A 24,592-nucleotide genomic window follows, 5' to 3' on the forward strand; every position below is an offset into this window, starting at 1 on the left:
CCCCCCCCACGAGGTACAGAGTCGAGGCTCTTACTCCCCCACCCCACGAGGTACAGTGTCCTGGCTCTTACCCCCGCCCCCGTACCCCGCTCCCTGTTAATTTCACCAAGCAGCAAATTTGTGACACATAAATAAATCAAACATGGAAAAGGCAGTATCAGAATGATACAGGAAAGCGATTAGAATTAGAAATTCCAAGGACGGGAAGATTCTTCCAGCTGAGGACGCAGGAGGGAAAGCTTGGAGAAGCAGAAGTGAACTGTGAGTAACAGCTAATCAGACTGAAGCAGCAGGGAGGAAATTTCACGCGGAGAGACATGCTTGAGGCAAAGCCTGGAGCAGGGATGTGGGAAAAGTGCGCTTTGCATTTGAAAGGGCCGCCTGGATAGAGACCTTAAAGAGGGCTCCTTCGGGACACAGGGAGCCCTAAGCACAGAGGAGTGTGACCAAGTCAGCAAAAGCTCTCTTCTCTCCCAAGTTCACAGCCAGTTGAGAGGTGTCAAAGGCGGGGAAATTGGAGCTACGCCGCTATTAGGAATACAGTTAAAGCAGACTGGAGAATGTGCTTCAGACTGGCGGCCCAGTGGGCTGCTAACAGCTCTCCCCAATAAGAAGGTCCTCAGAGGCCTCGCTCTGGTCAGGCAGCAGGTGTTAGTCTCCCCCATTTCTCCTCTCCCTGCTCTCTCCCTCCTTCCCCGGCTCCTCCCTGCCTCTCCACTCGCTCTGCCTTTCTCGCTCATCTCCTATCTTTGTAATTTAAGCCAGTTTATGTCGTTAACACGCAAAGGAAAGGACAGGGAAAGACAGGCACGGAATTCGTATTTGAAAATGAGCTCAACGATTTACAGCTGAGGGGTCTGGAAAGAAAATCCCAGACCGGCCTCAGCTGATGGCGCTCTCTTCTTCCCCTCACACCAGACGGCCGGCCGTAGAACCCCAAATGGTACGACTGGGTGCCCCGCCCCGGCTTTCTAGCCGAGAAAATGCTCGTGGGAATTTTCCTCTCCAACGCCTAGAGAAGCACACGAAAAGTTTTGGCACACCCCTCACACAGGAAGCTTGGTCAATCCACACGGGGTTTCCTGCCACTGAGCTGCTTCCGGTCCTCCATCAGCCGCCCTCAGGATCGCAAGTCCTGTGTCCTCTGGCTCCCTTTCCCCTTGCCTCCTTTTCTGTATTTCTCTGCTGAAGATATTTAACTACCTCCAAGAGAGTCACTCCCACATAGCTGGGTCAAGGTTACAGCCAACTCTACTGGCAGGAACAGCTGCCCAGCTACTCTTTAATTGAGCACCTTGATCCAAATGGTGCTTCCTCAACTCTTACCCCTCAGTTTTGCTCTACTCCACAACTGCTCTTCTGCCATGTTCAGTCATATCAGGGACCCCAAAGTGATGGGGACAAACCATGAGGGTCTGAGGCCTCAGGCACCACGAGGCAAAGTAAGCTTGTCCTTCTAAGTCATTTATGCTGGTCATTTTGCCTCAGTACTGGAAAGCTGGCTAACACCCATGGCAGGAAAATGCCGGCTTAGAAGGTGTTTTAGACACAATCGGCATTTGAGCATCCCTGATGGCACTGGGATGTGGGAGACATCATGAACTTGTCACTAAGAGATAACTCATCTAAAACAGTCATCATAGGAAGAGACTACTTTACCCTCTTCATCCTGTCTTGGTCTCATCCAAATATGCACAAAGACACGGAACCCCCTTTCCCTCAACCAACGGTTCTGTGTCCTGTTGTTGACCAGAAACGTCATGAATGAGATAGATATCCATATAAGTGGACTTCCGGGCAGTGCACAGAGGGGCTTTACATATATTTTATCTTTGAAAACCATTTTGAGTCACACATGGTATCTTCTGCACCTAAATGTCTCCTAGGTGTTTGTTCCTCAAATGGCCATTAATCATAAAGGTTTTGTGAGTGTGTGGGAGTTTGAATGAGAACGGCCCCTGTAAGCTCATATGTTTCAATGCTTGGTCCTCAGCTTGTGGAACTGTTTGGGAAGGATTAGATGTGGCCTTGTTGGAGGAGATGTGTCACTGGGAGTGGGCTAGGCCCAATCTCTGTCTTCATGCCTGCAACCTTCAAGTCAGTTGTGAGCTCTCAGCTACTTCTCCAATGCCTGCTGCCATACCCCCCACCACGATGGTGGGCTAGCCCTCTGAAACCCTGAGCAACCCCTAATTAAATACTTCCTTTTGTAAGTTGCTATGGCCATGGTGTTTCCTCACAGCCACAGAGCAGCAACTAAGACGGAGTGTGTTGTCCATTTCTATGGAATACTTGATAAGATGATACGTTTTATACTTTGTCTATTCTCAAAGTCATATGAAGCCATTGACAAGAGCAACACTAGGGGGGCAGAGGGGGGCAGAGGGGGCAGAGGGGGGGGCAAATAGTTTTATACCACCCTGGTCTACACAGTGAGTCCCAGATCAGCCGGAGCTACATGGTAAGACCCTGTCTTAAAAGAAGAAGGAAGGAAGAGAAAAGTTGGAATGGAATAATGAGGGGGAATCAGGAGCATAGTTACTAGAAGCGGACTGAAAAATCGTGCACGTGGGTTAGATCTGGCACAGGCCCTGCTATCTCAACAGAAACTGCCCTGCCACCCAGGAGAAGCAGCATTTGGCTTCCCCTGACAACTGGCAATGCTCCCCTATATCCCCTCATAAGCAGAAACGCAATAGGGACGTCACAAACAGCAGGTTTACAATGAATACACAGTTCTGAAGAAGGGGTGGGGGAGGGTGAAGGCAAAACTCTGCTGCCCGCGCTGCCATGCCCCTTTCCTTCTGGGGCAGCTTTGTAACCCAACAAAGTGGCACTGCTGAAGCGAGCCCAGGTCCCCAAGCTGATGTGAAAGCTGGAGTGGTCGGCTGTGCACTAGAAGGATGGAGTTACCACGGCAACCCTTAAGTTTGTGCTGCCTATGGGCTCACTTAGCCTTCCTTCCCAGCCACGGTCCTAGCATGAGAACCTTTCGAGCCAGCAGGTCCTATGTGGGTTCCAGCTGACCTATTTGCACTTCTGTTTTGGACTACATCCTCTCAGGGTTGGGACCCCTGTAATCAAACTTGAGGTATCCCCTTGCTTCTCAAAACACAAGCAGGAGCAGCAGGACTAAGAGTCAAGATTGCATGATTCAAATTTATGAGCCTCATCCCCCCCAAGAGAATCCTAAACATGCATCCTTTGGGGAAAATCCCCCAAATCCAGCTCTTCTCGGTTGACCTTACAGGTGTTTCGGGCTCTCCTTCGTGGGTGGAGTGGGGAGAGGGTTGCTCTTTAGAATCATAGAACACAGGAGCTAATTTGGGTCTATAAATGGAAAAAGATCTCAGTAGAACTGTACAAAAATGTATCACTTGAGAAATGAATGTTTCCCATGCTCGTGCCCCAAGAGAGAACACCTGCCGGCTCTGTGGCGCGCTGTTCACATTCCTATTGTCTGTGGAAATACTCGAGTTTGCATAGCTCACATATGGCCTTCTGTCCCGAGTTAGGGCACCTGCAGAAGGGAATGAGTCTTGGCTTTCAACAGGTCATATGGTGCCATGTGGTGGCCCAACCCCTTTGGCTCTTCTGTTGTCACTGGATGCAAAGATGAAGGCGGGGGAGGGAGAGGGCGGGGACTCATGGAGCTACAGAATATGAAGTCTCACCCTCCCCTCTGGATTCCTGCCATGATATCCAACCCATCTGGCATCAGGGAGGTGCTGAGGAGTCGGGGAGGTGCCTGGCTGAGCTCCCTCTCTGGACTGTCTTTTAGCCTGGATAGAAGTGTATGAAAATTAACCTGGCCACTTCCTTGGAGAAATGCTCAATGCTTGGGTCTTTGTAACCCTCTTTCTGTTCAGTACTTTGTCTCCTCCTCCAAGTCCGACATCCCGAGTTCTCCAGTGTGTGTCTTTGTGGTTCTAGAGTGCAGGAGAGGAAGAAGCCCCCGTCTTTGGTCTGCAGACCAAAGGACCACTGTGGCACAGTTGCAGGAGGGTGCTTTCTTGCTGGCGTCCAGGCATGGTGCCCTTAAGATGTCACTGGAGATGTGGTTCAGTGGTAGAGTGCTTGCCTAGCGTGTCTGAGACTCCAGGATCATTTTCCAGAGCCATGCAAAGCCAACAGAAAGAAATGCCAGTGCTCTGGGCCCTGTGTCTCTTTCACATCCACCCTTCGGTGGCTTCTCAGGAATGAAGTGCTGGAAAGAGGCGTTTGTGTTGGCTGAACAAAGGGAGGGCAGATGCCTACCGAGTACGGGTGTGTTTAGGTTTAAATTTCCACGCCCAGCTTCTCTTACACAGTTGTGCTTCTCTGGAATTATTTTTAGTTTTGAAAAGTTAGAAAATCACTGAAATACAAACAAAATAATTTATTTCCATAGATTTTCTAACATTTAGTTTTTCTTTGATTTTGTGTGTGCATTTGTGCACACTGTAGATGGCATACACAATTTACCTTAGACTTTCATATCATAGCAGAGTTTACCACTTACTATATGTATAATCATTGTTTTGACTTTTTCCTTTGTGATATTTGTCTATTGTTTTGTTTAGTTTGGAAATCCCCTTTTACCTTCAGATTTCTCTCCAGTGCTAAGGCCCTGCCAAATATATATTTATGCTTTAAATGATCTCATTATTTGCATTTAACATCTGCGTAGAATTTGTTTCAGCATGAGGATAATATCAAACTTTTTTCCCCCTTCATATACTTTGCCAGTTTTTCTAGCAATTATGTGGATAACCCCAAATGCTTTAGTGGTTTCCTTTGTAATTGTACAAAAAAACGCAGTCTTACCAGGATCTGTTGGAGACCTTGCTTTTGGGTTCATTGATCTGCCTGCCAGTTCTTTTTATAGACAGCGTTGTTTTCACTGTCTGGCGGCACAGCACAGAGCGTGTCACCCTCCTGCCCCATTTGTTCAGGCTGCATTTTGGGAAGTGGGGGCACAGAACGATGGATAAGCCATAGAATTGATAGAATTAATTTCATCCTATATTTAAGGTTATAAAACTTGTCATAATAATTTCTTGCCTGTGGCCTCAACATATATATCCAATTGATCCAGTCTGATAGCTAGTATCAACATTTCTGAAAATACAGTTTAAAAGCATGTCAAAATGTGTCCTGTCTCCTATCTCTTCCACATACCTTGGGACTTTTCTTGTCTTTTGCCTGGCTGATTTTAATTGTAACATCGTGATAGCTTTGAACAAAAATTTTTGGGCTTTAATCTGTGGTCTCTATATTGATGAATAAGTTGTTGTAGGATTGAAAACTCGGCCGTGGTTAAGAACATGTACTTCTCTTATGGCAGACCCACGTTCAGTTCCCGGACTCTATGCTGGGCAGCTCATGGCCACTGTTGTGTTCCCTAAAGAAGCAGCAAGCAGTGAGGAAAGTGTCACATATGCCACTGGGCTGAAATTCTAGTAGAGAAGCAACAAGGTCATCAATAAACAAATCAGTATCTGAACCACCACGTGTCACAGTGATGACAAGCTCCAGTTCTGACATCCGAGGGGCCTAGGAAGGCTCTTCCCTGTATCCCTGCGTCTGGAGCTATCTGACTTGGATGGCGTCACCACTGCCCCTTCTGTCTGAGGTCTGCTTCTGCCTCTCCCACAAGACACTTGTCACCATATCTAAGGTTCATCACCCAGGTCATATAAGGTGGCTGTTCTTTGGCCCTATAAAATAATATTTACCGAATCCTACAGGATAAGGATGTTAATATGACTTTTGGGATCAGCATTCTAAATAGTCAATAAGGGCTGAACAGAGAAGCAGTCCCAGTAAGTAAGCATTTACTCCAGAACTCAAAGAACCCCCAGAACCCGCAAGGAAACTGAGGCGCATTCTTTGGGTAGGAGATAGAGAGCACAAGACTGTAAGAAACATGTTCTGATGGGGTACGATGATTAGTTGTGACTGATGGATGACTCAGACCCTAAGAGAGGAAACTGATACCACTGTTTTCAAAGACTTGGCAAGGTGGAATTGTTAGTGAACCTGCCAAAACTGTGTTCAGAGAGCCACAGTATTACAACACTGGGATCCTCGATGTTAGATCCAAATTCCACTGGCATAATACTGTCTTGTTTTAGATGTATCAGTGGATAGCTGAGTGCTTCAAATGTAAGAATTTGTGATTTCTCTTTTCTTTTCTGTTTGAAGTTCTTTGGATGCTTGTGTACTATCTAGTAGGATCTTTCTTTCTTTAAAAAAAAAAAAAAACACAAAACACTGCTATATGCCCATGGAAGTGATGTTGTACATTGTTAGAGAAAAGGGTGAGTTATTTACTTTTAAATTTTATCTAAACTTGTCACCTAAAGGTTTTCCCCTTTCCCCCCCTGAAGCCCCTATCCCATAATAAGGGGCTCTGGGGATTTCCTAAAACATCCACACATTAAAATGAGCAGGTACAGAGTTAATACTGCCAACGAGGATGTTCTCCTTTTGCTAATGTAAATGGCTAAGACTGTGGCCCATCATGAGTTTGGCCACTGATGTGTGGCCTTCCCACACTGAAGGGGTCTACGTCCCGATGTGCACATAGGGCCATTCTTGCAGCTGCTGCTGATTGAGAACCCTCAGGCTTCCAAAGACCATAGGTGTATCCTCTCAATGCAAACTGTGTTCTCAAGTACGTTGGCTGAAATGGAAGAAGAATATGAAGAAAGGGGTATAATAAAACTCATGTTGACCTGCAGGAGCATGTGCGGATGCATTCCCACTTTCAAGCCCCTTCTCGGCCCAAACTCATGAGGACCATGCTCTCCAATCTTCCGCAGGGCACATTCCTAGCGAAGGAATCCTTACATAACATTAATATAAGGAGGCTGATAAGGATTCTCTAGCTCCCAGGAAGCTAATCACAGAAGGGCACTCAACATCGTATGAATAATTTGCAAGTTCCTTAATGTCTTGATTAAACTTGTGTAAAATCAAACCCAATGAGAATAGCTATGAATGAGTTTGAAGTAAGCCTGTCAACTTCGAGTGTGGAGGAGGTGAGTGAGACAGCACCTGGGGCGGGGAGAAGCTTGAGTGTGCTGGGGTCAGCTCAAGGGGGGAATTCAGAGATGTATCCTGCCTGGTCTTCTAAGCTTTCTGCTTAGTCTGTGAGTTGGTGCTTTCCTTGGGACCCACAGCTCCACGCATTGACACCAGCAGGGGTCGCTAGAGAGGCCAGTGGCCCAGCTTCATAACGCATCAAGGTTTCTTCCTGAGGTGTTTTCTGTTTTCCCCATTGCCCACTCATTTGCTTGTTTGTTTGTTTTTGAAAGCAAATGGGCACTGGGCTTTGTAAACCCCATAAGAATTCTAAATTAATTCTAGGCATCAAAATCCATTATACCAGGAGGTAGTACCTGCAGCGGTCGGATTAATAAATCACCATTAATTGATATTTAAACAAGTTTAATAACAAAACCAGACTCACGAAACCAAGGTTCCAGCGGAGTAGCCAGCGGAAACAGGAGCGAGCGGAAGGGGCGCGCAGCACAATATATCAGTAAACATACGCCTGAGGGCAGCCCGCCCCCAAGGGGAGGGCTTATCCCTACAAGTACCCATCTCAGTTTGTGCTGATGGTTCAGAGTCTGAGCTCAAACCCACAGAGAGTGTGCACCCCTCTGCTGTTCACTAACCCTCCAGAAATACAGGTCACTCAGGGAGGAAATAAAAGCCTGTGGGACCTCAGACCTCTGAAGGCAGAAGTCACAAAATAATCCTATACCAGTTCAAAATTATGAATAATAAAGGGTTATTTATTTAGGGGGAAACTTACAAATCAGTGTCCTAGACAACAGTACTTTGCAGCCAGAAGTGAGAGGTGGGAGAAAGAGAGCAAGTGCATGCTTTATAGCTGCATTTACAGTACAAGAGGCCACGCCCCAGCGGGCAGGTATCGTAAATGCTGTTGGCTGAAGGAGTGGAATGTGCTCCCACAGCAGACCTCAGTCTTAATTGGAGTGGGCCAGGAAAGTGAGAAGGAGAATTCTCCAAAGAGAGAGAAGAAAAACTGGAGACTGGACAGGCGGGAAGCTGGAGTGGAGAGAGCTAATCCAAAGCCCTGCTTCTGAGCAGCCTTGGGGACTAACCGCCTGGGCAGAGCTCCATGAGTCATGATTACTTACAAAGTATCTCCAGCGTGTCTGTGGCCTCTCTGACCTTCCTCCTGTCTTATAGGTAACAGCCACGGATGCAGATGCGGGGCTCTACGGCTTAGTTGAGTATTCTCTTTACGACGGCTTCCAGAGCTACGAAGCACCCTCAGCGTTCCAGATCGACCCGCAGGATGGGCGCCTCTGTGTGACACAGGATATCGACAGGGAAAGGGATCCAGGCACCTTTGACCTGCTGGTGAAGGCTAAGGATGGGGTAAGCTTTTGGTATAAAACACCAGGCGTTCTCAAAAGTGAGCCACAGTGAGCACACGGAAGCATGGCGGGGGATGACAGGGCACGACAGTTAGCCCCCTGCCCCCGTGTTGCGTGAACCACCACCTCCCTCTAGTGTTATTTCATCATCAACAAATATTTCACATTGATAATGATTTCCAAGAAAGCAGAGCTGCCGTGTGTTGACCAGCCTTTGATGGGTTCCAAGATCCACACTGTGTTAGAGGTTCTGGATGATCTAACTCTATCTTTCTTTCTCAGAGGAGAAACTGTCTGGAAACAGTGGTTGTCTGAATATTTGCTTCTGCTAGCTCCATAGGTATCGACTGTGCCCAAACAGAGATAGACATTTGGTCTTTCAGTCTGGATTTAAGCACGGTCCCGTGGGTAAATAAGTTGCTCCAGGAGGATGCATTCTGGATAAAAATAAGTCCCTTGTACTCTCATGGAAATGGCCAGAAAATCATTCCTTGTGTCTCCCAGGCTCCCATCTGGTGGCCACTCCGACCTTCAAGGTTTAATTTGACTTCTTCCTAGGTTTGGTGGCCAGACAAAGAACCAAGAGTCTGTGTAGGGGTAGCAATGTCTCCACTGGGGAATGAGTGCACCCCGCCAAAGGTCACTGGATGTTCATTGCTTGAATCATCACCTCAGCCTAGAGAGCATCATGAGCTTCCTGTCCAAGAACTGGATCCCAAAGTCCAATTTTATTCCAGGGATCTTCTCTAGTTTTGGAGATGTTTGGCTCATGTCCCAAACAAGTATTTTTGTCATTTAGTTATTCATCCCCTAGAAGGACCAATCCATAGGCTCAGGATGAACACCGAAGGATACATTTAATCTTGGCGAAAGTGTAGAGCACAAATTTCTTTTAAGTCCTTTTAGTGTCTCATGGCTGGAAGGAGCCTTCAAAGCCATTAGACTTCTGACAGCTTTCCTGATCTTGGCCCTGCTTAGATCAGCATCTGCCCATAGCATTCCTTATGTGTGCTGTGGAGTGTAGACACAAGAAGCCACATAGACTGCCCTGGACCAGTCTGTCCTTCTTCGGTGACAGAATCCTAAGTGGAAGGGACAGGAGATGAGAAAATAAAGAAGACAGTGATGTTTGGGATCAGGAGGTCTTGCGCAAGCTGATGGCTCATGTAAGCAAGTTTATTAGGAAGTAAAACATCTCGTATACTACTTCCAGGGGCAAAAAGGGATACAGTCAGCAGAAACTGTCATACATGGGAGGAGTCAGTGGGAAGCTCATTGAACAATATTTCACAAGAGGAACAAATAGTATCTAAAGAGCATCAGAGACCTAGCACATAGTAGTCTTGGGATTTAGGGAGAAGGTTGGCTTCTCAGGATATAAGCAGTTACTCCATAGCCCAACCCCAGGCCTTTCCTGGCATTGCCAAGCATATTCCTCCCTTTTAGAAGAGAAACTGTGCTTCTTTTCCACATGTCAGGATCTCAGGGAAAGCTTTGGTTCACTCCAGCCCCTAGTATTATAGGTGCAGTGTGTGAACGCTTGCCTATGTGTCCACACACATATAATACATACAGATACACATGTGTGCAGGCAGATACACATATGTCAAGTTAGCCAGTGTCCTGTGTTACTGCATCGTCTTTATGAAGTCCTGTGATAAGCTCGGAGTTTCAACAGGGCAGAATGATACATCCTTACCGAACAGTGCAGTGTTAACTAGCAGCATAATCTGCTCAGAATCATGTCATTAAAAGGGTTGGCACAGCTGAAGATAAAAACTGCTAATGACTAAATAGGTAGCCCCTAAAAACAATCTAGACTGCAATCATGGGATAATTAAATCAGGTAAAGTATCTTAGGTCCAAGCTGTGGGAATTCCGGCCATAATGTGTTTATTTAAAACAAACTGAGCTTTGGCACAAGTCCTTGACTTATTTAGAGTCATTCTGACAATTCGTGTTTTTTTCCCTCAGATTCTTTCTCTTTCTAATAAATGGCCTGCACGTCCTTGGTAGAAAATTGCTGAAAAATCTATTTGCAAGTGGTTCCTAGGAGGTTTTTATCTATCGATAGAATGATTTTTCTTTATACAGCACCCTGGATGGCCTGTGCGTCTTCTCTCAGGCTCTATTTATCTTCGTGGCGACTGTCAATATGTATTTTCTAGTCCGGTCACTTCCTCTTCTCCACTGACACCACATCTGTAATATCCTACTTTTGCTGTTGCAATGATTGCTATTTATCTCTCACACAGAGGATGCTATGAAATTATATAATGGAACCGATTAATTGGATTGGCAGTCAAGTTATTGTCTACAATTAAGCGCTACAATTTAATTATACCATCTTTCTTCTAAGCCTTGTATTGCCTTTTTTCTGATACATTTTCACAAACAAAGCCCTCAATCTTTGGTATGCATTTATCATTCTCTCCCTACTTTTGTTACATCCAGAATTCTATAACTGAAATATGTGTCTGGAAAACAAAAGAGCTTTCAACTTCGTCTTCCCACTCAGGGCTTCAGGAAGGATTTTGACAGGCACTCTAGAGAGTAAATTGGCTTAGCCTCTCACCATTCTGTGTCTTCATGATAAGAGCTCGCCGTTGGAGCTGGGACCTAAAATGTGTCCAGTTATTTGTCATTTTAAATTGTGTGTGTGCGCGCGTGTACGTGAGCATGTATGAGTGCAGGTGACTTCAGAGACCCCTGGGCCATCTTTCTAGCCCAACTTCTTATTCTAGTCTTTTGTTTCATTGATTCCTAATTGACTTACCTGAGGATGGTGCATTTACCCAGTGTTCTAGCTAAGGAGTTTGGGCCAAATCTAAAATGTCCCTCTGGCCAATCATTCCCAGATAAATGTGGCATGTCCTAACACCAGTCTTCTTCATTCTCATCTCTGAGAGCTTAAGCTTCCCCGTCATCAACACCCACCTTCTCAACCCACCTGTTAAAATTCAACTTTTAACGCAGATCAATATTCCAGCCACTATTTTACTCTTCAAACTCATTTACTATCACCCAGAAAATTCTGCATAAACTCCAGTTGGTCTCTGGTTGTTCCTTTATCGTCTCCCTGTTGATGGAAAACAGCCTGTAGTCCTGTGGATGCTGGTCCCTCCTACTCAATAGGGGTAAGAACTGCAGTCCCAAGGTGGTAAGAGGATTGCCTTTTTGTCTCAGCTGCTTTTATATTGCTATGAAAAAAAAATACCACAAGTAAGATAATTTACAGAAGAAAGTGTTTAATTTGGAGTCCTGGTTTCAGAAGTTAGGATCCATGATCATGATAGTAGAGAACATGGACACAGGTAGACACGGAACTGCATCATCAGCTGAGAGACCATGTCTCCATCCATAAACACCAGGGCCAGAGAACTACCTGGGAGTGGCATGGGCTTTGTGACACACTTCTTCCATCAAGGCCACACCTCCTAATCCTTCCCAAACAGTTCCACCAAATGGGGACCAAGTATTCAGACATATTAGCCAATGGGGGCCCATTCAAATTACTGCAACTTCTAAGTCATTTCTATTCCTTTCTCAATTGAAAGTCAATTTCAGAGTGTGTTAAAGCCCCTGGGATAGAATAAGACCATTATCATATTTTTTTTTTTTAAGAAAAGTTTGAAGCACACTTGAATAAAGTACTGGCCAGGATGATGTACTGGTCAATGGGGTTCCCAGAAAATGGTGACAAGTCACATTTGACTTATAAAGAGAAACCCATAAGGCTGTGTGTATTTTCCACCAGACTCAACCAAGGGCAAGGATATATCCTGATGCACTTCCTGCCTCCGTACCTCCTGTCTGCATGTGATCAAGCTCATCCAGTCCAGTTTGATCTAACTTGTCTAGGGGAGCAAAAACATGTGGTTTGTTATCTTACATAAATGATAAACTCCAACATTTCAGGAAGGTTTTATCCTTGGGTAAGGTAGTTACAAGTTAGAAGCATTTTTGTTTTATGGATCTCTTAGGAACAATAATTAAAATATAACTTTGGCCCTCGCAAATGTAGTACAGATACCCCTGTTTGTCACTGTCCTGTTTCAAACTCCCAATCAGTTTTGTACCCGACTTAGCTTGTCGTCTTCATTCCCTCCCTTTGATACTCAGCTTTCCTTCACTGCAACAAAACATCAAAGATTCTTAGCTTTTAAAGAGAGAAGATTTATTTTAGTTCATGGTTTGGAGGTTGAAGTCTGTTAGAGCAAGCCCTCTTCTGTGGACTCCTGGAAAGATGAAACACTCATGGCAGAAGCTCATGGTGGCACATCACCTCATGCTAGAGGAAACACAGAGAAATAAGCCAGCATCCTACAATCTCCATTCAAAAACACACCCCAGTGGCCTAAGGACGTCCAGCAAGCCCCACAGTCTTGAGTCGTGTGAGCAGGCTGTGGAGAGGACTCAAGTGATACCAGCTTTCGTGAGCTGTCAATCACGCAATGGTGTGCTGCTTCAGGGATGCAGCTGCCCCAGCTACCCCGCTCCTCTCTGTGATCCTAGTGAATCTACTGGTTCACCAAGCTAGATGGAATTCTTTGTTGGTGGAATCCTTCCTTTGACCTGTAGTTGCACCCTCTATGTGGGGTGGATAGACATAGAATAGATATTTTCTCTTCAAGAAAGTTTTGTGGTGGACTTTATAGCTGACAGTTATGAAGTATTGTAAATGCCCTGTCTGTATCATGTCCTTCATGTCAGTGGCAGGCCTGTGGAATCACAGATGCCGGAGCCCACCTAACATGCTTTCCAGAAGAGTTAGCTTAGTCTAGGTTCGGGCTGCCTCTCTGCAGTTCTGGTCTTGCAAATGGGGTGGATAGAGCTTTATGCCCCGCACTTTGGGCTCTCTGTCGTTACACTGTGAGACAGGAAAGCTGCTATAGGATCTGCATCCTGGACCACGTTCCTAAAAACTGGCAGCCTGTCTTCTTCTTCTTACCTGTGATGGAGCCGGTGACAGGCACTGGGGCTACTTCAGTCTCTAAGTGAGTCTCCGTGGAAGAGGGGCTTATACCACAGCAGAATTTTGAAACTTGAGACGTTTACAAGAAATCATCAAGGGCTCAGAGGACAAGTGAAGATTTTGTTCCAGGTTAGACCTGCTGTTCACAGTCTTTGGTACCTCAGACTGGCCTCTGGGCTGCCCTGTGCCTTAATTTCTTATCGCTGTGGGAGGAAAGCCATGGCAACCTTAAATAAGCCATAGCAACCTTAAAAAGTGAGGTTGTAACAACCTGGGGAGCAATTGATGTAAAGCAAACCCAAAGCATTTGGAGTTGGTTATTATGGGAAGAAATCCCCTCACCTGATGCATTCAGCAGGTGCTCACTGGGTCTATACACAAGAGACGCCGCAAGCTCGTCCTCAGCCTGCAGAAGGTCCCTTGTCTGTGACAGTACATTTAAGCCCTCTGTTGTCCAGCTAGCGTCCAATTGTTTTCACAGGCTTCCCATTTCAGGATCCTCACCAAATGAAGGTGTTTGTTACGGAGGGTTGGCTAAGGGTGTTATATTTCCTTTGTATTGTCTTCTCTCTTTTCATTGTTTGGCTTTCTCGGTCCTTCTTCCAACCTAAGGATCTGCTTAAGCTGAAGGAGAAATAAACCAGGAAAGAAAACAGGGCAAGCAAAGCTGAGAAGGCAGGCCATTGTGAGTCCCAGCATGCTCCATGCCAGATGTCAAGTGTATTTTCTGTACGCTCCTAGCCAGCCTGCCGTCCCCTCTCCCCACCTCTCTCTGGACTCCTGCGGGTTAGCTGGCTTTCTGTATCAGCACACAGCTAGGTGGGTAAATTCTTATTGTTCTCATTGTGGTCCTAGCCAGCTACTGTTTCTTTAGTTCTAAACGCAGCTGGTAGGTCTCTGGCACTTCATTAGACCCAGACCACGGGAAATCACATTGTATCTTTAATGTTTCAATCCCCCAAGGACGTCATACATGGGACAGCTGTGAGCGCTGTTTCTGGATTCATGATTAGCATATCAGTTCTGTAGTCTTTCTCAGCCTGTCCCCTCCACATATGTTCTGAGTGTCTGCGTAGCCCATTTTTCTTTCCAAGCCTGCTTAGCTCTCCTTCCTCTTTCCATTCTTCGTGATGCCTTCCCCCAGAGCAGGGCCAGGCAGCAAAAAGAAGAAAAAGAGGAGGGGGCGGCGCAAAGGAGCGAAATGTCCTTTCCCTGCACTGCTGTGACTTACCAAGGACTTTTGTCAGGACTGAGAGTCTCAAGATGTGCCAGATAGATGTGGAAATGAGGCTGGGAAGCAAGAACAGATGCTTTCCTTCAGAACAGGGAGAACCAAGGAGATGATGTCCTTCCATTGTGTCTACTCCCTCCGCTCTGGCTTTGGGTGGAGCCAGCAGGAACTACACAGTCTGAGATGTGCTTCCCAGGGCTTTATGGACTGTACCGCCTTTCTGAAATCCGGGACATTTCAGAAAGCAAGCCACATGACTTCAGGGAGGAGAAACTGCTCCTCCTGCCATCTTTATTGGTCCTTTGAGAGTTTTGTGTGATATATTCTGATGATATTTACCACCCAGCTCCTCCCGGATCTGCCTCCTTTCTCTCCCTTCTCTATTCACAGAAATCTGTGTCTTCTTGAGAAACCAAACAAACCCCCAAACCATTAAGTGCAGCTCTTCTACACATGGTCCCCCTACCAGTGTGTGCACCCTTCACAAGGCTGACCCTCCCTCTCCGAGAAGCTCTGGATTACAATAGCTCCTTAGCTAGGGCTGGGACTTCACGCCCCTCGGCTCTCCACGCTGGAATCTTACCTGGCTTGAGCTCACAAAGGATTTGTGGCACTGTCACAGCCTCCATGAGTTTATACGTGGAACTGTTCAGTGGTGCCTGTAAGTCTCCATCTTGTCGTCACCCACTGCCTCTGACTCAGACTGTCACCTCTCTGCCTGCTCCGCTCCAGGCAGCTCTGAGCCTTGGGAGGAGGGGTCGATACAGATGCCTTGAGAGACCTGAGCATTTGCAGTCTCTGAGTTTCTACGCTGTGATCTTCTCTGAGGAGGCCACTCATCTATGGTGGTAGCAATAAGTCATAAGGAGCCAGTTTAATGCTGTGCTAATTTCACAAATGGTAGTAGTAGTTTCTCCACTGGAGCCTATAGGCTACCTTGCCCAGGTTCTTGGCTCCAGTAATGGTGCCAGGTCTGGATTTCAACTTGTGGATCGCCCCTTCAAATGCGATCCGAAGGTGGTTAGCTACTCTCCCAATCCATCCATGTCATGGCTGCATGAGTGGGCATGTCTTCAGACAGCTGTTACTGCGCTTCACAGAGCTCACAGCTGCTTAAGACCGATGCTTGCTTCTCTCTTCTGGTTATGTGACTAGTGCCTTTCAGCCCTGTGGAAACCAGCCAGTAGGGAATGGAGCCTTCCGCAGAGTAGCATCTTGATCTCTTCAGGTTCTGCGACTCAAGGAAACCATACTGAAGCCAATAAGGGTCTGGTCCTACCCAACAAAGATTGGGGATGGTCTACCTCTTTTGGAGCTGTTAGCTAGCCAGATCTCACATGGCCCCAAATGTTCCAGGCCATTTCCAAGCCTTTTCCTCACCCTCCAGAACTTGGAAGTCAGACCCCATTGCTGAAGGACAAGAAGCTTTGCTGTCTCTTTCCTCAGCAAGGGTCACCGTCCATTCCAAATCTGGTGACTGTGCAGCCTCCCAGCTGTTCCCTACTTCGACCCTCAATACTCCCTGTCTGTTCTGAGCACCTCAGCCAGCAGGTGAAACTAAAGTTGAACCGAGCCAACTCTGCGTCAGAACTCTGTAATGGTGAAGTGCCCTGGTCACCCGCCGACCCCAGTGACCTCCATAGCCAGCTCCAGCCTCTAACGCGAGGCCTGCGCCTTCTTTCTGTCCCTGAACGGACCAACTCGGACACTACACTCTTGTTTTGGAGTCTTTGTATTTGATTTTTTTTCACCTGTTTGAGAAGCATTTCCCCCAGATAATACAACTCCAGCTCCCTTCATTCCTCAAACCATGTCCTAATGACGTTTATTTTTACTATAAGAATGGATAGGAATTCATAACCCAAGAACACAACCAAGATTTATTTGTAGGAATATGTATGTTCTATTGCTTCAGAAGTCTGTTTTAGGGTCATTTTTAGTCATTTTATCTCAGTATCACACACAGGCACATTGCCATGCCCCCCACCACCACTTTGCTGTTCAAGTCTGGTTGGGGCTTGTTCCGACTTACCTTGGGTCCCAGCATCCACAGATGCCCAGTTGTAATCGCTGCTCGTTCATCTCACAGGGTGGTCTCAGCGCTCAAGCTTTCGTCCGGGTGGAGGTGGAGGATGTGAACGACAACCCGCCTGTTTTTAACCCGTCGACCTATGTGACAAGCATCAGTGGCCAGACCCCGCCGGGCACTGAGATCATCAGCGTGCTGGCCAGTGACAGGGACTCTGGGATGTACGGGACTGTGACCTATGAACTCATCCCCGGAGACTTGCCGTCGCTCTTCTCCATTGACACTGATACAGGTATGTGACCAGGGGACAGCTTCACCCGAGCAGCCCAGAGGCCACCACTGTGTGTCTGAACCAGGCTGGTGCTTGGTAGCCAACGCCAGGATGAGTTCCACCTCTGCTCACCGAGCTCTTGGGATCTTTAGAGACCCCAGTTTCATAGTAATGCCAATCATCCCGTGTTGGGATTCTTTTTATTTCCCAGACACAGTAACTGTTTATCTTCCAAAGAACCCAGTGGTCTGGGTTTTCTATACATAAATTTTTCAGACATTACTTTCTCCTTCCTATGTCTGCTGTCACCAAAATAATGTTTGGAATACTTGGAGATAAGGCGTAAGATTTCAAATAACATTGGAAATGATTATAGATATTCAGCCCCCCAAATAAGGCTACAAGCCAAGCCAAAGTTATTGTTTCATTCCCATTATTTTATCGGCGCTGAGAAATGGACAGAAGGCATTTTTACTTTAATAGTGTGTGCAGTCTGTTAGCCTTCAAGAGGACACTCTACCGTGGCAGCCAGATGCCAAGCTAGTTGTACATTGTCTCATTTGTGACGACCACAGATAGGACTAGCCAGCCATGGTCTGCACAGGAAATGCAGTGCACTTGGCCCTCTCACCCAGCTCTGCCACACAGTCACCCTCCCTGCCTGCAGGGGGCGCTCCCTCCGGCTTGGGGCTGCGTTGTTTATCCTGTGCTTTTTACAAGACAAAACTTTCCTCGCTCAAAATAATTCACTGACGTAGAGCCCTTAACATCTCAAAGATCAGAGAAACATACTTTAGTAGGAAATTAGTCTGCTTATCTCTGCTTTTTCAAAATTCATCTTAATCGAGAACCTCAGCTGTCATTCTCAGGCCCATAGGGCAGTAACATTGCCAACAATATGTACGCCAGCCACAATCAGGAGGTAGGATCTTAATATTTAGCAAGTTGTTTTTAAAAGACGGCACACTCATCATCGAGACGCCCCTCCCCGGAAGAGCTTGAAGAATGAGCTGTTAGGCATTCTGTCCACAGAAGAGATGTCCCTGTAGGTCACGGTCAGCCCTGTGCCTCCTTCCTGGCTACACAGCAAATGCCATTGCCCATCACAGCGAGTGCTCTATGTGGGTCATTATCTAGGAACACATCAGGCGGATTTATTTAATTTTTTTAGAGCAAAGACCACATTTGTAATGGAAGCAGCCTTGGGTTACTGTTATTGGCAGGTTTGCTGGTTGTGCGTCTGGGAGGAAGGCTTTTCTCAGGCAAACAGCATTTGGAATTCGGTTGCACTTAATCGCAAATCCTGAGCCATCCAGGAGAGCTGGTAATGTTTTGTTTTAACCTTTAGAGGATGGAGCAGTGTTATTGCTAACTGTGGGAAAAAGTCGTCCAGGGAAGGGGCAGTCTCCACTGCACCACTGTGTTCCAGAAGTTCACATGGAGAAACGGAGACGTCGCTGTGTGCATCCGGAGTACTGGAAGGTTTTCAATGTCTGCATCCCCTGTGAAGTGCTGGCATCAAGCTAGTGACTCCGCCCACCTCAAATACTTCTAGTCTTTCGTAGTCAGCACAAGTACGAGTCTCCCATGATTACCAATTATAGTCACCAGCTCGTACAATAGATATTCAGAAATTTCATCCTGTCTGGGTGAAACAAGATACCCTTTAATTAGATACTTCTGTTTTCCTCACCCTTAGCCTCCGGCAGCTTCCATCCTGTTCTCAGCTGCTGTGAAATTGACCTTTTCGTTTGACTTCCACTGTGAGGCTAGGGAGTGTTGGTCTTTTTTATACATGGCCTTTTTTTTTTTTCACTTAGCAGTATGTCCTCCAGGATGTCCATGTTACAGATGCCGCGCACTGCGGCCCCCGTCTGGCGCTCTATGTGCGCTAGATCCCAGTTCGCGAGGTTCGGGCAAGGGGCTGGAGTTTGAGAATACAGACGCAGAGACAGACTGACACACAGACCTTTAAACACTGGTACCAAAAGCCCTTCTTTATTAGCACTGTGAAGGCTTAAATACACTGCAGTCAATGGCCCACAGGTGAAAATCCCATCCTCTGATCCTCTAAGCCAGGCACAGCTTCTAGTAACTTCAATTAGAAGGTTCTAGCGGGGAAGAGCAGCTGAAGGCCGGGACTCATTAATCCCAACAACAGAAGTAATGGAATATCATTTGAAAGGCTAATTAGCCTGTGTGTACCTGCATGGTGGTTTCCTCTCCTGTTTGCTGGTAGGGCCTTGGTCCCTCCCGTATCTTGCTAAGAATAAGGCCACGATGAAAAGAACAGGGCAGCTGTGTCTTTGGCAAACTGATTTTATTTTCATTGGCCGTGTCCCCGGAAGTGGGATTGCTACTTCTGACTTCATGGACTCTGCGTATTTTTTTCTATAATGGCCACATCGCGTGCCTTCCGCGCGGAAGTTCTTAAAGAACAGACGCTGTCGTGTGAGAACATGGCTGTCCTGTTCCAGAGTCCTTGTGTTTTCGTAACCTTTCTTTCGCCATAAATCCCATTCCTACCAAAGCTGATAGTAATAAACAGTCCTGAGACATGATCTCTGTCCGTAAATATTTGTGTAATAAATGAATAAATGACACCAGGAATAATTGGAAAGCATCTGGATTCTTACTGCAACCTCTCAAAGAATGGCACAGGAATTCCACTGATAATAAGGAACAAAACTTGGTCTAAAATCCTCTCTGTGACCTCTCTCGCAACCTGTGTGAAGATGAATTTTTCTCTCCTTTGTCTCCGTCTTTATTCCTTTCTTTTCCAGGTTGGAGACCAGTCTGTTTACAATAGGGATTTTTCAACCTAATCTCTGTAACCCTTGATTATAACTCTTCCTTTGGGGCCTGAGTTCTTACAGAAGCAGGCCGAGGCGAGATTGTTTTACAGTGTAAAAATGTCGAGTCTCAATGAGTGCACACATGATCAGAGCTTCCCGAAATGCTCACGCATCTCTGAAGGACACCGCCCTCTTGCTTTCATCCCTTCTAATCCATCCCTTCTTTGTACCATGCATGCTATTTGAAAGCTTGCATAATTTGTGTTGGGGGTTCATGCTTTGTAAAAAAAAAAAAAAAAAAAAAAGAGAGAGAGAGAGAGAGAGAGATCACTCACTGATCTGCTTTGACACAACCAAGACCCATGCCCTGAGCCCAGAGTGCAGACGTACCGTGCTCTTCTGGGAACAGAAATGGTTTGAGGAACACTGGAAGTGGATGTGACATTGTTGTGGTTGTCCACTCTTGTGGCTTTCTCTTCCTGTTCTGTTTCTGCTTTTCTCTGTTTGTTGCTCCTTCAAAGAACATTTTTGGAGGCTGCGTTCAGGCATGAGGCGAGAGATGCTGACTGGAGCCGTCGTTGCTCTCCTTCTCAGTCTGCTGGCTTGCTTTGATGTGGGCAAGAAGCCGACCACTCTGCTTTGAGTTTTAAGAGGAATAAACACAAGAAGCAGGTTTATTAATAGCTCCTCTCTCGGGTATTTGTATTCTATTTATAACTTACACATAGATATTTTCATTCTGCTAGAATCAGTTTTTACAGTGTGTGTGTGTGTGTGTGTGTGTGTGCACGCGCGCACATGGGGGTTGTGCTATGGTGTGTATATGGCCATATGTGGAGGTCAGAGAAAAAGTTGCAAAACACAGTTCTTTCCTTTCACCCTGTGGCTTCCAGGGATCCAACTCAGATTTTCGTGTTTGGCTGCAAATACCCTGGCAGGCAAGCCATCCTGCTGATCCAAGGTGAAAATCTTCCTGAGCCTCCAGTTGTGACGATCCCCCTGCCTCTGTCTCCTTAGCATACTGTCCTTCCTGGTGTACACCACGACAACGGGCAGCCTCCATTTTTAAGTACTCTTCACAGTAGAATCAAAGAGCCATCGATTATCTTCGATTTTGTCTTATTTACTTGGTTGTTTTTCACTGACGAACAATCTAATTGCCTGTTCAGGGTCTATAACCTTATCTGGAGCTATCTGTGCAAAGAGGATCCTGAGAGCTGGCTGGCTGCCAGTTCAGTGAGAGACATTGTCTCAAAAACAGAAGGTGGAGAGCAACTGAAGGAAACATCTGATGTAGACCTCTAACCTACACACACACACACACACACACACGTGCACAATATACATGTGCATGCACACAGACATGCGCACACACACGCACATGCATACACACATGTACACACACATACATACACACACATATACATGTGCACGCACACACGCGTACACATGCACACACATGCATGTGCACACACACATGCACGCATGCACACATACACACATATACACATGCACACACATGCATGCACACACACACATGCACACACACATTCTCATTTATTTAAGGCAGAAAATGAAATCTAGACCATCCATGCAACATATTTACAATGTTAACATCCCGGACACTGGTCTAGGTGTGTGGAGGACATCACTGAACGGCACAGGCAGACATCCCTCTGAGGGCTAGGTGTATGCTACCCAACCTAAGTTTGGTTGTAGCATACACAAAGTTCAAGCTTTGCACTACAGAAAAATAAATAATCAGATGGGCAGCCAGCTGCGAGCCCAGGGCGGCGGTGCCGCAGTGTTACTGCCGTCTGCTGTTTGTGTGAATCGTGAGGATCTAGTACAGATGATCCTCACGCAGCAGGGCTGTTTTTCTTTGTTTCCAGGGCAGATTCTTTCCTAATGTTAGCTCTATGCTCAGATTCTTACCACGCAACGATTCTCATAATCCATCATGATCGCCGCTCTCCTGTGCTTAACATTTGATGTTCTGCTGTGTGGTTAATAAATTAATACCATACCTCATTTTATAAGGGATGTGAGCCTGCCCGTGCCGAATAAATGACTTCTCTTGTACATGCGAGACAGACTCTGAAATTAATAACGAGCACCTAATGAATAAATGTTGTTTTCAAATGAAACAAAAGCATGTTAGAGAATTTTCTCACGAGTGCTTTCAATACAGGAGCATAGGCTCACAAAAATGGAAAAACCTTCACAAACAAATCAATGCCTCGCTGAGCAGAGGAAGGAATTGAACTCTAAGGGATCTGGTGGTGTAATCAAATGGGAAAGAGGCACATAACTTAGGTATGTGTCTAAGTTAGGGCTCCAGTTGCTGTGAAGAGACACCACGACCCCAGCAACATGTGTAAAGGGAAACATTTAGTTGGGTGACTCACAGTTTCAGAGGTTCAGTCATGATCATCATGGTGGGAAGCATGACGCCATGCACGCAGACTCGGTGCTGGAGAAGGGGTTGAGTGTTCTACATGACGGCATGCACGCAGACTCGGTGCTGGAGGAGGAGTTGAGTGTTGTACATGACGGCATGCACGCAGACTCGGTGCTGGGGAAGGGGTTGAGTGTTCTACATCTTAACATGCAGGCAACAGCGGCTGAACTGTGACACTGGGCATAACTTGAGCATAGGGGAACCTCAAAGCCCACCCACACAGTGACACACTTCCTCCCACAAGGCCACTCCCTTTGAGGGCCGTTTTCTTTCAAACCAACACAATATGGAAAATGTGGTTAAGATCCTGACTCACATACTATTTTAAGCATCTTTTCCATACACTGTCTTCTTGAGATTTTTAGCAACTTTAGTGTAGATGAACATTTTTTTTAATGTTTTTTTTAGTTTTTTGAGACAGGGTTTCTCTGTAGCTTTGGAGCTTGTCCTGGCACTAGCTCTTGTAGACCAGGCTGGCCTCGAACTCACAGAGATCCGCCTGCCTCTGCCTCCTGAGTGCTGGGATTAAAGGCGTGCGCCGCCACCGCCCGGCAGATGAACATATTTTTATGTCCAAGTGCAAATTACAGTTCAGATGCCCTATGAATTTGACTTACTCACAGACACAGTAATAGACCTGACACTTGATTTTCTTATTTTTTTATTATTCCTTGTTTCTTATTCCTGTTTCCTTTCTATCGTCGAGACTTCTTTTGAGTTTTTAAGAGAAAAGGTAAGATAAATACAGGTTCTCTTGTTCAAGTAAACAGAGATAAGAACTAGCTCTCAATGTTCGCTACTTTATTAATCTAAAGCCTATTTCATCCTAATAAATGGGATTTTAAAAATTAAAAATGTTACATCATGCAGAACGTAGACAAAGGGCAACGCGGCTAAGGACTTAGAGAGGTCCTAGTTTCATTCCCAGTGGGTGTGATAAAATGTCCTAGACCAGGCTACTTTAGGCAGAAAGAGTTTACTTAACTTCCAGGGCCAGATCATAGAACTTTACTGAGGAGTCAGAACTCAAGAAGATGTTCACATCGTATCCACAGTCAAGAGCAAAGAGAAAACCCTGCACATTCTTGCTTGCTTGCTGGCTCTTAGCTGACTTTGTTTTGTATAGTTCAGGATCCCCTGAAGAAGGAAAAATGCTGCAGACAGGGTTCTGGCTCTTCCCACATCAACTAAACGCTAGAGTGTGCCACACAGATATGCTCATAGGGCAAAATGATCCTGACAATCCCTCATGAAAACCCTCTTCAAAGATGATTCTAGGTTGTTCCAAAATGAGAAGGAAAACAGATCAGCTCAGTATGTAAATACTAAAACACAATAGCCACTGATCTGTAAATTCACCACTATCTGATTTTCAAAGTTGAAGTTGGTCCTTGTACCAATAGCTAAACATGATTTGCAAGGATTATAAAAATGGAAGCCAAACAATCACTGGGCTTCAAAGTGTTAAGATATAGTGTTACAGATTTCAAGCTGCTAAGTGTATATGCTAAAAGACATAATGATTTATGATTTTACTATTTAGTATGCATAGGACGCATAATTATATTTTATGTGAGGCACATATATTAGCTATAGAGGTTTTCTGGCCCTTCAACTTTTATTAGAGCTAATCTTACTTAAGAATATAAGCCTCGGGAGATGGAGACAGTTTGTTGACAAAGTGCTGGTTGCCCAAGTATGAACATACAAACTGGGTCTTCAGCACCCATAAAAAAAAAAAAAAAAAAAAAAAAAAAAAACTAGTCATGGTGGTGTACACTGTAGTCCCAGCACTGGGGAAGTGGAGACAGGAGGATTCCTGGGACTTAGTGGCCAGCCAGTTTAGCCAGATGAGCTCCAGGTTCAACAAAACACTCTGTCTAAAACCCAAGACCACGAAGCAACAATTGATGATGATACCCATCTCTGAGCTCAAGACCCACGTAAGCCTGCAAGCAACTCTCTCTCTCACTCAAGCCTCCACGCAAGCCCACAAACAACTCTCTCTTTCCCCTTTATCTCTCTCTCTCTCTCTCTCTCTCTCTCTCTCTCTCTCTCTCACACACACACACACACACACACACACACACTGGACTCAAATTCTACTTTCTCTTTGTCAGCTATGCTCCAGGAAATCAGGAAAGCTGAACTAAAAGAAGGTTGAATTCAAACATCCTGATTTTCTTAGATTTCTAGGTCTTTTCCAGGGTTCAATCTTTTAAAGAAAGTAGACAGTTGTAATGTTCAGCATACAGAGTTGTTGAAATAGGAGCGGCGGCGGGGCTGCGTCCCCAACACCCCGGCCGCTTGGCTAGCTCATGCCCGAAATAACAACACACAAACTGTATTCATTTAAAGAACTGCTTGGCCCATGAACTCTAGCCCTTACAGGCTAATTCTCGCACCTGGACTAGCCCATTTCTAATGATGTGTG

The 24,592-nt window shown here is 45.9% G+C and overlaps 1 protein-coding gene and 1 long non-coding RNA gene across 3 annotated transcripts in view; one reads left to right on the plus strand and one right to left on the minus strand.

Moving 5' to 3' along the window:
* The window catches only part of LOC126511593 (uncharacterized), an 11,097-nt gene extending 2,829 nt beyond the window's left edge, over positions 1 to 8,268 (minus strand). Inside the window, exons 1-2 of one of the 2 annotated variants that reach the window (XR_007594742.1) lie at positions 8,154 to 8,262; positions 4,258 to 4,357 (exon numbers count right to left, since the gene is read on the minus strand). This is a non-coding gene — a long non-coding RNA (uncharacterized lncRNA). Of the gene's footprint in view, positions 1 to 4,257; positions 4,358 to 8,153 lie in introns of both variants that reach the window. The other variant, XR_007594741.1, reaches the window with a different exon arrangement.
* Dchs2 (dachsous cadherin-related 2) overlaps positions 1 to 24,592 on the plus strand; it is a 192,270-nt gene that overhangs the window by 90,495 nt on the left and 77,183 nt on the right. Inside the window, exons 2-3 of the mRNA XM_050158836.1 lie at positions 8,206 to 8,397; positions 16,692 to 16,923. Coding sequence (XP_050014793.1) covers positions 8,206 to 8,397; positions 16,692 to 16,923 — 424 coding nt within the window. The remainder of the gene's footprint in view (positions 1 to 8,205; positions 8,398 to 16,691; positions 16,924 to 24,592) is intronic.

This window comes from Alexandromys fortis, unplaced genomic scaffold, assembly GCF_014885135.2.
Source record: "Alexandromys fortis isolate MF-2015 unplaced genomic scaffold, M_Fortis_MF-2015_v1.1 scaffold_102, whole genome shotgun sequence".
NCBI lineage: Eukaryota > Metazoa > Chordata > Mammalia > Rodentia > Cricetidae > Alexandromys > Alexandromys fortis.